This window comes from Lolium perenne, chromosome 3 (genome assembly GCF_019359855.2).
Source record: "Lolium perenne isolate Kyuss_39 chromosome 3, Kyuss_2.0, whole genome shotgun sequence".
Taxonomy (NCBI): Eukaryota; Viridiplantae; Streptophyta; class Magnoliopsida; order Poales; family Poaceae; genus Lolium; species Lolium perenne.
In genome coordinates, this window is record NC_067246.2 from 52,684,434 (window position 1) to 52,699,776 (window position 15,343).

The following is a 15,343-nucleotide window of genomic DNA, read 5'->3' on the forward strand; positions in this document are numbered from 1 at the left end:
TCTCACATTTTGCATTTCTGTCTAGGACAAGGAAGAATCTTGCATGAGCAACGTTGTGCCTCTAGATAGATGAGAGCTTGGGAACATTCAGAGATCCGTGGCATCAGAGAGGGGAATCGACGGTGGTGGTTATGACGGCTTAGGGCAACATTTTGGTGAACACTTTACCAAATTCCACAACATGCCCTAGTATAGCCAAACAAAACCCATATATGAATAGCAAATAGCACTAGCTCTAAATTTTTCATATAGAAATGTAACAAATCTATCGCGCTTGTAAAGGATTTTTCTATAATGATCTCCTGTAGTGGCCAAATTTGGTTTACCTGCTCTTGTAACAAAGAAGTCCATGTTAATAATGAAAATTTGACTAGATTTTTTTTCTGATGGACGAGTGTAAGTGCTTTTCATCAATGATTACACTTTAATGATCTGAATTATTAAAAACCAGTTACTATTGAGGTTTGGTGGATCTTTCTAAACCCATGATGTTTAGCTACTGATGTCTAACTACAAGAGATGCATGGCATTTGGATGAATTGGGTGTGTGTGTGTGTGTGCTATTTGAAATAGGCCAATTATCAAAGTCAAGATCATACTCCCAGTTGCAACTAGAAAATATCTAAGTTGCAACCTATGTTGTACTAAAAATATCTTAGTTGCAACTCATACATAACTGACAAAATCTCAGCTACGACCCATATGTAACTATCGAAATCTCACTTGTGTACCATTTACAACCAAGAAAACAGTAGTAACAAGCCACGAGTGACCAAGAAAACATTAGAACCTATGAGTAACTAAAAATATCACATTTGCAACTCATATGTAACTAGGAACAGTCTCAGTTGCTACCCATGTGCAGCTGAAAATGTTTTAGTTTCTAATCATATTTTTCCAATCTTAAGTCATATCTACTTTTTATTTGCATACCATGTGCAATACTTCTTCCACAACTTATAAAAACATATGCAACTGAATCTTGGTCGATACATCGAGTATAGCTAATCTCCTAGGCTGTATGCTGATATTTTTTCTCTTTCGCAAAACGGTCAACAACGGACAAGAACAAACACAAAAAAGAGCCACAATAAAATAAAAACAAAAAAGCACACGTGTTTATACCCCAAAGGCCACATAGCTCACGAGGGGATCCACCAACGCATGACGAAGCAACAGCCACCAAGCACCAGCCCACGTCAAAGCAAAAAAGGAGATGTGTGACACAAAGCAACAACAGCCTGCACTAGTTTTGGGGCACCAAATCTAATGGCTATCAAGCTGACTGAGATCTAATAGATCTCAGGCACCTAAGGACAGGTGCAATGGTTGATATGGCCGTCTTATCTTAACGTCGCGATATAATTTAGATATAACAATAAAATATGATGTACAATGAGTTATTTTTTAGTCTTATCTTCAGTAATCAAATATGATAAATTTGTGGTGAGAGGATTGTTATAAGAGATCATCTCTTAATTAAGAAAAGTCAAACCATTTTTTAACATTTTATTTCCTCCACCTCAACGTTTATCCTAGGTGGCACTGCTAAGATATCACCATTATACATGCCCTAAGAAATAGCAATTCCATTAAAATTAATTAATTATTTTTTAATATTATAAAATGAATGTGCTTACTAGTTAGTAATTACAATTAGATCAGCACAAACACGTGTAATTAACTCGCAATCTCGCAATCAACAGCATCTTAGCATTCTAGAGGTATTTTAGACAAATTTTCATATATGCCAAAGAGGAAAATTTAATATAACAGATTTCTCACCACAAAATGCTTGAGATCAGATTCATCCCATAATTTCTTTGGCAACACCAGCAATCCAAACAAAGAGTCCCTAAAACGAATCATAGTGATAGTGAAACATACTAAAAAAATACTTGCATTATCTATGCTATTATATTGAAATTGGTCGTAGGTCATCAAATATTGTGAGATAGCATTGGTCATAGGTCGTCAAACACGTTTGGTGAAGGATATTCAGAGTATCTAGACCATCCGATCTAATCTCACGGTGTTTCGTTCATCGCGCGGCCGCGTCCCGCTACGAACCAAAACAGGGTTTTACCCATCATCCTGCATGGTGGCGTCCATTCACTTCTCCCTCCACTGCACATCGACGATACCCCTCACCCCCCGCCTCCGACGCCCCTCCCACCTCCTCACACTGGCGCCAGATCCGGTCATCACCGCCTCCACTACGTGGATCCGTCCTCCACCTGCATTATCCGGCCGTCACCGCCTCTCCCTCGATTGTCCCTGTCCTCCACTATACTCATAGGGTTGACATGGAGGTATAAGGCTATCCCTAGATCACGGGCATGAGTAGTAGCACGAGGCGCGGATTGAGGCCTGTATGTGGGCATATGTGCTGCAAGATCTGGGTATGGAGTCCCCGATCCGAACTCCTCGCTTGATCTGAAAGGTTTTAAACCTGAAATTTTGTCATAAAAATAAAAATAAGAAGAAAAAGAAAAACCCCCTCTAAGGACCTGTTCTGGGCTGGCCCAACAAAATCCGTGAGGGAGGTGCACGTGAGCGATGTATAGGAGTTTCCTACTTTTTTACCCAGGATACAATAAAAGTAATTTCCTAGGAAAATGTTTTTATACAAGTACAATAACTGATGATCTTTAAAAACAAATTTTTAACCCTTTTTTGATTTTTCCAAGTATGGGGTGTGTACCTATGCGCCTCCTTCCAATTAGCCTCCGAACGTTTGCCAAGAAATAGCAGGCTCTATGGGCCTTATTACTACTCGGCCTATATAGTCGTGTTGGGCCAACAAGCGGGCCACAACATAGTGAGCATGGATGAAATTGGACACCGAGTAGTCTAGAAGAAGAATCCTCCTCGGCGTCGGCGACGACACTTCCCTTCTCCAATGTCCAATCCATCCCCTTCCTCGAGGACTGAAACCCTAATCCCCATGCCAATCTCGGCTCCAGCCCCCTTCGGCCTCCTCGGGCCACTGTCCATCATCGCCGGCCATGGCAATCGGGACTTGGACAAGTTGCCGGCGCACATCATGGTTCCCGTCGATAGCGAGAGGGCGGTTCTTGTTTCCATCGATGAGCGCGGGAAGTACATGGTGAGCGATCCTTACGCGCGCATACCTGGAATCATAGGCGGGCAAGTCATGGCCACTACAGCCTACGGCGAAGGGCCGCTGGTATTCGTCGACCTTGCCGACGGGCGGTACTGCGGCACATACCCTTTTTCTGCCGCGCGGGTCAGAAGCATCGAGCAAGTCGTCAAGGCAGTCTGTGCTGACTTGAGCCGCTCCCGCCCCTCCTTCCTCCTCCATGGGTATGTCTAATCTTTTGCTTCTCTCAGCATTTTCTCCATCTCTCAACATTATCCTTACAAGAAAGGGGAGAAAAAGGTTCCCGTTTTACCTTATCAAGTTGGGCGTAGATAAGATAAATAAATACTGTGTAGCAAAAGTTAAGGATTGTGTATGGATCTCCTTACATTATATAAACTTTTCTCTACTTAACGAGTCCATCTGCCTGTTCCACTTCAGGCATGAAGAAGACGCCCCGCTGCAGCAACCGGCTGCTTCATCCTCCAAGGGACTGCTCCACACTGCAACACTGGATGCCACCTCCTCGATCTGTCCGCAAGCAGAGGCACTAACTCTTCCTGGGACACCCATTTTCGCCCGGGGACAGCCTGATTGGGGTATGGAGTTTTACATCAGGCCTGGTCATGGAGGGTCATTCCACACATATCCGGATGTGGGCGGCCCGTTTCAGTCCATAGAGCAAGCTGATAAGGCTATTGATAAATACCTTCATGGCCGCCGCCATCCAAAAATGTAAGGTTTCTCAACTTTCTGTTTTTTTTTTCATTGCTTTGTATATCCTTTTTTGTATATTCAAACAGGGCAACATAGCCACATGCTTCTCTCATGTAGGCAACAAAATATAAGCACAGTTCTTACGGCACAAATCAAGAAAATAAGGAATGCCCCTGAGTTGGATTATAGAGAAGCTAGCAAGTTGATGAAAAAAATATACTCCCATACATTAATTTCTATATTCCTTTGTGGGTTGGGGGGATTATAGTTGGTATAACATTATTTTTTGACAATCTGTGAGTTACTGACATATTGCATAAATTGTTATGATGTCTGAAATTAACGAGGTACACATAGATGCTAAGCATTAAAAACTGGCTTGAATGAAACCCAGGGGTGGGTGATCTTTTAGTTTCATATTGGCGTTTTTTATCTGAATTAAATTTTGCACAATTGGCTAGCTTTTAGTCAGGCGCAACAAGCCAACTCTGTTTCCTCATGTAAGATCGTGATAGCCAGAACAGTTAGTTCCACAAAGTGGTCAAAGTAGCGCAGTAAGACAAGACTAACCCCTATACGAAAATGAGATAATGGCTGCATCTGTTTGTTGCTTTGAGAACTTGTTTAGTTTAGTTTTGTTGATTTGACATAAATACATGGTATCACTTTGTGTTCTGAATTACGTACGCTCGGGCGAAATACTATTCAGTTTTTTGGTTAGTTTGACATAAATGCATGATATCACTTTGTACTCTCCACTTTTGATGAAATACAGTGTATTAGATCTTATGGAGGTGCTCTTATCTAATCTAGGTGCATGGAGCAAGCTGGTGTTTCTCTGCGGGAGATGGGTATACGCCGGTGTCTTTTCTGGCCTGATGGCACGATGAAGAAGCGTACCAAGTCATATATATTTCAGAAAGGCCATGAGCATATGTGCAGGTTGGTCCGCGCTGTGGTGGACCAGTATAACGAGTATCACAAGCTCGGAGAGGTTCGTTCTCCGTCTTTCCACACAAGATACTTGTGTCGCTACTAGAATAGCACTTCATTGTATTCATATAGCAGTTTCTTATCATATCTATGCTTCTTATTTCAGGATCGTAAGTATGAACTGAAAGATGTTACAGAACAACAGTCATTTCATGAGGACGAAGACTGGTACCGCCATTTGAATATCACTGCAAGTTCTGAAGGGTTTGACAAACAATTCTTTGTTGAACTAAAAAATACAAGACAAGAAGGACTTAGACATGCAGAATGGGTAGTCAGTTGTTTCAGCATGGTTGACTCTAATGATAATGGTATTCTATATATATTCTTGCCTTAAGTTGAATACAATTTGTCTGTTGAATGGCAACTAGTTAGTCATCTTTCTGCCCCATTTTAATGAAGGTTACTGCAAAGGTTGTCCAAATGATGTGAAGCACCCAAACAAAGCTGACGCATACAGTGGTGGTCAAGTGGGCCCAGAGGAGATACTTGAAGATCCGGATCCATGGAGCGACTCTGATGAAGATGTATGTTGATTTATTTCCTTTTGTATGCTTTTAACATGCTTATTTTAGTTACATGTCTGCCCCCTCCCTCTTTTACAGGAGACCAGTAGGGAGCGTAGGATAAGACGTAAGTATGATGTTCCGAGGAAACCTTTTGTGTACCCTGCGTGTGCTACACCCAAGCCTGGGCACGTAATGTGAAAGACAAAGGAAAGTGGAGAGAGGAGGGTGCCGGAGAGGAACATCAATGTTTGTAAGACATTGGTAGCTTTCCAATTTCCTGTTTGTAAGACAGAAAAAATGCATCTTAGATGGACTTTCTGGATTCCAAAGTAGATGTAAGTTTTAGTGCATAGCTTTTCTTCTGGTTTGTATTGCAACATTCCATTCATGAAAGTTGTGAATGAACCAGAGAAGACCAGCTCTGGTGCTTTCTCCCCCTGTAGTATATACTGATGTTAATGTGAAGATGTTCAGTGCTACAGGAGTACAGGTATTGTACTATTTGTTTAGTCAGGTTTGACTGTTTAAACCATTTATATGCACATCTCGCTTTATTTTGTTGGTAAAATAGTCAAAATTTGATGGGCTGGCAAACAAGACGAAGGTTTGCAGCAGCCACTATTGCTGGAGACCAAGATTATCACACTTCCCTTCAGACGTAGATAGCTTAGTTCTTCGAGTAAACATAGCCAGCGGTACGACAATAATCTTTTCCTGCTGGCTGGATTACAATTTATTAAAAAAAACTTGACCAACGATTTAATAAATTAATATTCAGGACAAAAACCCTGTTTCCTTTTGAAATTTAAAACTGGGTGCCGAGTTCAGAAGTAACATAGTTCAGGACAAACGAAAAGCGTAGCTGGCAATAGCGGTGGATCACAACACACAGGAAAACAACATAAAACTCATCCTGGATCACTGCTGGCTTAAGGTTAACTTGAGTAGTCTTCTTTTTCTTCAAAGACCAAATGACGATCTGTAGTGGGGCTCTGAGGAGCAACAGGATATGCTGGGCAAATGTATCAACCTTGTCTAGATGCACACCCTTGAACAGAATCCTCCACTTGACTGTCTTTAAGATCAACCAACCCAAACTGCATTGTTAAAACTATTACCTCCGTTCTGTTTCGGAACGGTAGTAGATCATTTCTGCATTTCCAAATGTGCCACATAGCACAAGTAGAATTCACCCTGAGGTTCAGAAGATAGATTTAATGCAACCACACAGTCAAATAACATATGATGAACAGATTCTTTATCGGAATAAGAAAAAACAGAGTCCTCAGGTTTGTTCATGCCCCTCCTTATCAAATTGTCTCTGGTCATTGTTATACTGTGAGAGATAAGTCAGGGAAAGAGCAGATTTTTGGGAGGAGCTAAGCACACTTGATGAAACTCCTTATTCCTATCTAAACAGGGCCACCTAACACGTTACTCCCATTCATATCTCCGTGGCACTACGTTGTGTGTTATTGAGTACTACACACAGCTGTAATATTAATGTAACGGCATTAATGTGAGTTATGCATGTTGTTTTACGAACTTCGTTCGTGATGAAGCTTGAATTGGTCCTTTGTACTTACTACAGTATACCTTTTCTAGCTAAATAAATGTATCATACATATCAGTGTGCAATTTATGGCAGCCTAATTCCATAGGCTGCAGCAAAGCATGACCAAAAGACACTGAACAATGTAGATTTCACCAGTGCAACAAAGCCCTCTAATATATCTTCTATTTTATTTACGACGGCAAAACATGTTACAAAGGATAGTGACATGTCTAGAAACACATGCAGACCCACGACACCTATCACGTACTGGTCGAACACAATGTAGGCGGCGAGCCTACAGACCTGCGACATGTATCACATAGTGATCAAACACAATGCAGCCGGCAGGGCAAAGCTCACATCTCCATCTAGTTACATGTAAAGTTGGTGATTTGTGCAAAAGACGGACAAAATGAGTAATTTCAACAACGGACACAAAAACAATTCCGTCCACCCTGTGACCCAAATAAGCACGGTCAGTGGTCATACTAACACACCTCAATTATAAACGAGCAGTAGAGTACTTCTCAGAAAAGTGCCGGTACAATCCACGGGCAATTTCGTCCGAAGTCGTATTAGCCGCCGCACAAGCAAGATTCACATGAATTTCCTTTGTAAATGCAAGGATTAGAAGTTCTTGAAAACTCTACTTCAGTGAAAAGTGGAATGTGTTGCAGCCTCAATGTATTTTGTCTTCCTGACCAACTGTCGTCAGTTAAGAATTAAAGGTGGCAAGGCTTTTTCCAACGGTGATTCGTCAAAATCAAAAAGAAAAATAAGTTGCAGCCTGCGGTCCAATGGCCACGCCAGCGCCTCATTGCACACTTTCCACTGGAGGATTCTTCATGAGTTCCAAAGCCTTCCTGCTAAAATTCAACCGGATGGAATGGAAATATCAGCTCTAACATAAAAAAACTCTTGTACGGAACTCTAACAGACACAAGTGGCGCTAATAAACAGAAGTTCTTCAGTCATTTCGCACGACAGTCAACTGCATCTTATCAGTATAAACGTACTTTGCGAACCTAAGCCATACTAGCATTTGGAAGACGCTCAAAACAGATAAGCATAAGAGAGTAGGTTACCGTAATTCACTCTCAGTTTCTGCATTCCCAGATCCAACTTTTGTGCATCCAAGAGAGCGTCACGGGCTTGCTCGTACTCCTGGGATTGCAGAGAAAATCAAGGAACGCGATCAGACTGCTGTAAGATAAATTTGAAATGCTAACTGAACATACGTCCAAGCTAGATGCACCTTGAGTAGCATGTGAGCTGGAGCTTGACGGTAGCAAGCCTTTGCCCAATCAGGTCGCAACAATCTGCACCTGAGAGCATCTGACAAAGCACCTTCACCATCACCCACGGGCAGTTTACAAAGACTCATGTTTGCATACAGTGTCACACTCTCTTTATGACATATTGCCTACAATCAAACAATATAGTTCATGGAAATATTATTCTCAACTTAAAACGATGTTGCGGAGAAGTTTTATTTTAACGCTTATTTACGGGCTAGCAGGTAGAAAGCTGTCTTAAAAACTTACTACTTAGTAATACGCACAATGAAGTTATGGAACAAGTTCTCTTACTAGATTGATAGGGGCTTGTTCAACTTACATGTACCGATGTATGGTCAATCTGGGTACAGTTGACTAACCATTTGCTAGCACATCCAACACATTAAGAGAAGCACTAGACACTAGAAAAGCATATGAATTATTCACATTAGGCTATTAGCAGAGAAGAAGAAAAAACTTCATATGGATTCTGGGTAACTCATTTATTTATTTTCTACATGCGCAGATGATGTCAACATAATTTTCTAAGTGAAGTCAAATTTTCTTACTGTGCATATTAATTTCCATCAGCTAAGATCAGTTCCAATCAGTGAAAAATCACGTCATACAATGAAGATGCAAATATCATTTTGCAAAGAGTACAGCGATTGCCTTATCTTAACAGTTGATCTTATCAGGTGTAAGGTGTTTGTACTTCCCAATCTCTGAAGCAGCATTATTTTTCCTCAGTGTATCCTACTACCATTTATCCAGGTAAAAAAAATCAGAGTTCGATTACAACTCAGGGTTGTTCATACTATGTTCTATTACCGAATTGATAGTGGATGCCACACATGGGCTCATGATGACTATTGTTGGGTAGCATTCTTATTAGGTCAGGGCCATATATTATCTCTGCATGATCATGGTGCCCTTCTAAATTACCATTTGTAGTTTGTTCTCAGCTAGTCGGCACTTAACGACTTTTTTTATGATTTGCACAAGTTGGGCACCTAAGAAACATCCCATAAATAAGTCATGATTATCTCGTTGTAAATATGATGTCATGCATAAGTAGCCACAACTTACAATAACACTCAATGGACAAATTCAGGACTGAGGAGCAAAAGATGGCTTAGCGTTCAAGCAATACCCAGTACGAAAACAGCATAGGAACAGAAAATATCATACCATTGCCTTTATATCTTCAATTTTTGCACGAGAAATTACCCCCTCAGGTCTCCAGTATGGGACATTTGGATTTGGGGAAGTCGAATGAAACAGCATTCCAACATCTTCACTGCAATCTCGTAAGGCAGCAGGCTCTACTGGCAACCTACCCAACTGGGACACAAAAGGAAAACAAAATGTCATTTATTTTAAAATTAACAACATGAATAAAGAAGAAAACTATAGAGATTATAAAAAAAGAACCCGAACATTTATGTGACTTACAATCGATATACAAAAATCTATTATTGCCAGAAAGAACAAATAGACGAACTTGCATGCAGGACTCCACAACTCGTACAATCCATTTGAATGAGTACTGTAATTAGTATGAATATGCATGTTTACCTTCATATTGTGACCCCCAGTAGCAAGTAGCTTTCCATCTGATAATGAGTGAAAGCATGCAACCTTCTTTGCGCTTGCCCCAGCTGAATAAATCTCTCGGAAAGTGAACCCTGCGTAAAACACACGCAAAATTGAATACAAATAAAAAGTCTGATAGAAATTAAAATAGTGTAACAATAGCACAATGAGCCAACAATTTAATTCTACAGTTTCTAGGTAATTCTTGTTTGTAAAGGGCCGAAGGTCCGCATGGCACTTTGTTTTCATGCTAACTTGACCTAGTTGAGTTTACCCGATTGGACCTATTTAATAGACCAGTGATACTATACTATACACGGCTGACCAAGGGAACCAGTGCAGATAATTGTCATAAGCCTTATGACTAAACAGCTGGACCAGAGTATCAAACCTTTAGTACAAGCCATGCAACGTCCTCGAGCGTCTCTCGGACCTGAAAAATCATCACGTGAGAAGAACGAGTCCACCTTATGTCCCAAACAGTCATCCTTTCGAAAGCGATACGTGTCAACCTACAGAAATCAAGGGACAAAAGTATCAACCAATAAAACAATGATACTCCCAGCTAGCTCACCAACATCAATGTTGGCTAATAATATCTGTTTGTCCAAATAATTTGAACTAGTGACCAACTTACAATCTGGTCAGTTGGTGATTCCCTAGCCCCTGCTGCGTCAGCACCTAAAACAGCTAAGTGACTCGATATACTGGCATTATGATGCATCAATGGCATTGGTACGGTGTTTGTGAATGGGTTTGAGGATGCCAAGCTGGGGATGGGGCCAGTAGTATTCATAGTACCAGAGCTGTTAGCTTGACCAGATGATGAGATAGGCCGTTTGTGCTTTCGCCCCTGTTGATTCTTTAAGACGTGCAAAACCATATCAGAGTTTGGGTTTACGAATTTATGAAAACTGAAATATTAAAAAAAAGGAAAGACAAAAGAAGATAGTATTATGAAAAAGTGATAAAATCAACATAAAATTCACGAATGCGACTTCATGTCCTCTCGGGCTACACATTTCAACAATATTAACTATGCAACTGCTTATAAGAGTACTCAATGGATATAAAATACTATATCTTAGCTTGATGCAAATAATGCGAAGATAGAACAAAACGTACCCTAGCACTTGATGGTATATCTGATAGGCCCGAGGAGCCATGAGATAAATCCCTTCCCAATATTAATGTTGGTATCTTATTGACAATTGGAATCATCTGGCGATGCTCCAATGCCAGCTTAGAGTTCAGTCCACCAAGCTAATAAACAGGAATTAGGATGTTATATAAGAAAGTAACCCATGTATAAATGAGGTGGTTGACTCAAACTATAAGTGAACATCAGATAGAGACAACTGTTTGCACCTTATACCTTATCACAGATCTTTAGCAGAACATTAATGCAGTGCCAATCATTCATATTATTACTAGGAACAAAGCATCGAGTCACTGTAGCCATCTCACCAAGGATTTTCTTCTTCCAGGGCTCTTCAAAACAATTAAAAAATTGTTATGTGAAGAATCTATGAGGTGCAAAAGAAATTAGTTGCGCAGCCGTAAATATCACAATTCTTACTCTCTGTTGCTACACAGAAGAGAGATTCAGGGGGAGGAGGAAGGTTTGCTTCAAATTGTTTTGACATCCCATCAATCTTTACAATAGATGCACATGTCCTAGTTTGGATGTCTTCAACCAATAGCTGGAAATGAAAATTCAGAACACTTGCAAACATGAGTTCTTTTATACATAAAATAGGAAAAGCATAAAAGAAAAATGTTATGTCAATACCGTTGGTGCAGACAGAACCCAACCGTCTATTTTAATGGTGCAAGAAGAAGAGATTGTATCATCATCATATCTGATACATTTTCGAACCTGTAAATGCAATCCAGCAAAACCGTATTAGAAGCTCCTACCAAAACCAATCAAAGATATCTTGACTAATTGATTTCCACAAGATAAAATTCACTCAGTCATTTCATTGTTAATAAACCAACCTGGGACAAGCTTTTGGTGGGAGCAGTAGAGCTCGAGGTGTTGTTGCCATCTGGGGCACTGAAGAAGCTTGACATCTTGTTGCCATCAGGGGCAGCCCCAGATGATCCCAGGGTACCATCATTATCATCAGGGCCGGCCACAATCAAGCCTGTTTCGTCAGATGGAGGAGGTGGAGCACGGCACTGCAAAGTGTAAACACCACTGTAAATTTGATCGAAGTACACTTTACCGACACCATCCTTCCTGGGCCGTTTCTTGGAGTTCAAGAAAACAAGAAACTCTCTCCCCCCATCAGCGCCTGTACCAATAAACTGGACCATGTGGGCACCCATAGACTGTCTCTTTACACCAGGTGGACTGAACTCGTATATTGCATCTGGTTGTAAGTCCTTGAACTCTGGACTAACTGGGAACCCACCGATAACCGAGCCACCACTAGCTATGATATTTTCAAAATCTTCAAACATCATATCTTTGTGCAACTGAAAGTCTGAGATCTTGATTATCTTCCCACCAGGCCATTCCTTTGATTTTGAGTACGCCATGACTCCATCTCTTAGGAAGATCTTCAATGCAGTTTTTGGCCTGTCTTCCCTGGTACGGTAAACAGAACTCTGAACCTGCCCTATAAGGGCCTTGATTTCAGTCTCATACTGTGTCACATAGGTATCATAATCGAAATAGATATCTGGCTGTCGGTCAGGTTCTTCAATTGCTAGCCAACTGCGGATATCTTGTTCGGCCGCATACAAAATGGCACAAAGGAAACATGTTTTGAGCAGCTGATTACGGACTGATCCCAGAATGTCGACATTACCCTTGGTTCCTACGAACAAGGAGTTGTGCCAACCAAATTCATAATCTGGCAAACCACCAGACACCTATTGCAAATAGAAAAAATATTGATACCAGTTAGGCGTGTTTATATGAATTAGATTCGAACAAAGAGCTAGTATGGATGACGAAAACAAGCTGAGAATTTCTAGACCTATATTACATACACTATGTCATTTCTGTGAGATGGGAAAATAGTTCATGGAAGAAAGGTCACCAAAACCAGTTCCCAACAGCAAGAATGACGACTACTGAGCAACATACCAAGATGACTTTGTTTCTGGCATAATCAAAACTCAGATGTGCAAGGTAACATCAATTTGCATTTTACAATTCCAAGGTGATATGATGCCTGTTATACTAAGTATAATTGCAGAGAGGCAGATCATAATATAACCTACTGAACCAATGGCAGGTACGGTGATCACACGAAAGAACATATACAAGAAACACCAATGAGATTTGTAACTAGCATTTCTCAAAAATTGTGTAACTTTCTGAACAGATGGGTGTTCACCATGATATAACATGTAGGATTGCAAAATTTAGTGCAAACACATGCCCATACACATTTTCCATCAGTAAAGCAAATTCGGTAAAGCCTTTGACCAAAATTTGCATCTGCACATGGCATACCATGATGAGCATCCATGTATTTTCTAAGAAAGCATCCACTTTTCGAAGTGGCCAAAGAGAACGGTAGCGTGCACAACCATATATGTATGCGGGGCTATGTGCTAATGGACACGAAAGCCCTCTTCTGCCAATCCAAAGATGCCTACTTTGAATCATCTTAACGCGCGCTGAGCTGAAGAGAGCCCGGGTTTACCTCGAGTCCTCCGCGCCGTTCCTCTTCCACCGGTGGGGGTGAGGCGTCATCCGACGAGGCCGAGCTTGAAGGCGAACTCCCCGGCTTCCTCTTCATCCGTCTTCCCCTCTTCCTCTTCCTCTTCTTGCCCCCGTTCCCGCCCGCCATCGGGAGTCAGGACGCGAAGCGCCTCTCTTCACCGCTGGCTTACCTCGCCGCCGGGCAGCGCAGTCTTCGACCGGCCACCGCCGCCTCCAACTCCTCCGCCTTCTCCTCCTTCTCCTCCTCTCCTATCCTTCTCCCTCTCGTTTTCTCGTTGGGGATCCTACACTGGCTGGTTCTCGCGGCGATTCCCTCTGCCTCACGCACGCCGCCTCCTCCTGACCCGCTTCACCTTTCCGTGCTTTCTTTTTTTCTTTTGTTACTAGTTTCTTTTGGTCCAGGATTGATGAGCGTCAGAGCAAGAGAGAGAGCTTGGAACGGGAAATGCGCAGTCTTTCATCCCGTTCCCCGAGGCAGTTTGAAGTTTTTCCGAAACAACCCTGACGTACCACACAATATCACTGCGGTACCAATCTTCCCTCCTCCTGCATTCCCACCCGTTCTAGTCGATCTTCGTGGTGACACATTACTTTGCACGTGAACTGCAACCAAGCTCCTTCAGAATTTTGCAAACATTTTTTTAATCATGAATTTCCCTTTGCCTTGAAAAGGTTCTTTTAACTTAAATTACTAGTGAGAAAAAATGGACCGACTTGTAGAATGAGCACGTTAGTTGTAGGGTTGTAGAGCTCGTCATTTCACATATATTTTCTTTCTTTTACAATTCCATCTACGCACAGATTAATAGTATCCGAGTTATTTCTTTTCTAATATATAGATACATAGAAAACATATTATTTTAAATATTATTTTGTTGATTTATACTAGCATACAAAAGGATTTGTCAAAAACATATGTGGTCAATTGACCACACATGTCTTAATGTGGTTCATTGTTGAGAGTTCTTTCTTTGTCTACTCTATAGTAGTAGAGGTCATGCTGATGCTAATGATGTGCCCAACATCCCATAAAAGTTCACTACGATAGAGCCAGAAAGCTTGCTGAATATGCCGATTTTGCGGAGTGGATGCCACTACTCGTGAGCTGTTGCAGAAACCTCAGGATCGACTATTAAGGGTGGCAAAGCTTGGATTGCCTATGAAAGCTCGATGAACTGAACAACAATGAGCACGGTGAGTCTTCCCTGGGGCATGAGCGATTGTTTTCCTAAGTGCACTATGAGGTTTGATGAATTGTGTAAGGTCTGGAGCAATTTGGTCTGATAGTGCATTTAGTGGCGACAAGAAAAGTTAGTCCATCTGATTCATATTACTTGGCACTAGTATGGATGTACCTAAAACTAAAATGCATCTAGATACATCTATATCAGCAGCAACTCATATGAATCGGAGGGAGTAGAAGAGTTTGTGCTTGTTAGTGGAAGTAATTCCTTGTGAGTTGGTTTGCCTTAGAAATAAAATGCATGGTTTGTAAGTTGTGAAACTAAGGAATGGATGTGCTTGATAGTTTTAATGCCCAAACTTGTAAGTATGTAACAATGAGCCTGGTCGGATCATCTACGTTTTTGGATGGTCATTGTATACTGATTACCCTAATAATAATGTATGGGTATCTTTATTGTTGAGCACGTTATATTAGTAGCAAGTCAAAGAATGTTCCGCGTTCATAAAATCATGGAAAAAAGCGAAGGAATAGCTTTAGTCACGGTGCGGTCAACGATATGTCACGCGCGGAGCATACAAAACCCCAAGAGGCCAAGACCGGCCGCCTACACACAAATGTCACATGACCCTGTCTCAAATCCAAAAGATGATAAAACCAGATTAGGAGTGACGATGGGTGCAGCGGTGAAAAGGAAAGGAGCATGTGCATGTGAACTGTGGAAG

General features: G+C 41.3%; 2 protein-coding genes across 6 annotated transcripts; one reads left to right on the plus strand and one right to left on the minus strand.

Moving 5' to 3' along the window:
- The first annotated feature begins 2,835 nt into the window (after positions 1-2,835).
- LOC127341258 (uncharacterized) lies at positions 2,836-5,864 on the plus strand. The gene is made up of 6 exons (XM_051367063.2): positions 2,836-3,327; positions 3,545-3,838; positions 4,634-4,814; positions 4,920-5,124; positions 5,216-5,340; positions 5,419-5,864. Exons 1-6 carry the CDS (start codon positions 2,903-2,905, stop codon positions 5,518-5,520), a joined length of 1,332 nt encoding a protein of 443 aa, XP_051223023.1. The 5' UTR covers positions 2,836-2,902; the 3' UTR covers positions 5,521-5,864.
- Positions 5,865-7,268: 1,404 nt separating this feature from the next.
- On the minus strand, positions 7,269-13,584 carry LOC127341257 (uncharacterized). 5 transcript variants are annotated; one of them, XM_071827949.1, is made up of 13 exons: positions 13,416-13,584; positions 11,752-12,633; positions 11,543-11,629; positions 11,330-11,453; positions 11,126-11,241; positions 10,876-11,013; positions 10,388-10,612; positions 10,184-10,262; positions 9,733-9,842; positions 9,346-9,498; positions 8,133-8,300; positions 7,963-8,041; positions 7,269-7,743 (listed from the first exon to the last, which is right to left on the minus strand). In XM_071827949.1, the coding sequence occupies exons 1-13, from the start codon at positions 13,560-13,562 to the stop codon at positions 7,721-7,723; spliced, it is 2,331 nt and encodes a 776-aa protein (XP_071684050.1). In that variant the 5' UTR covers positions 13,563-13,584; the 3' UTR covers positions 7,269-7,720. The 5 variants fall into 5 exon arrangements, with proteins under 5 accessions (XP_071684050.1, XP_071684049.1, XP_071684048.1 ...); XM_071827948.1 differs by having other exon boundaries at positions 7,269-7,740; positions 10,142-10,262; XM_071827947.1 differs by having other exon boundaries at positions 10,142-10,262.
- Between the last annotated feature and the right edge of the window lie 1,759 nt (positions 13,585-15,343).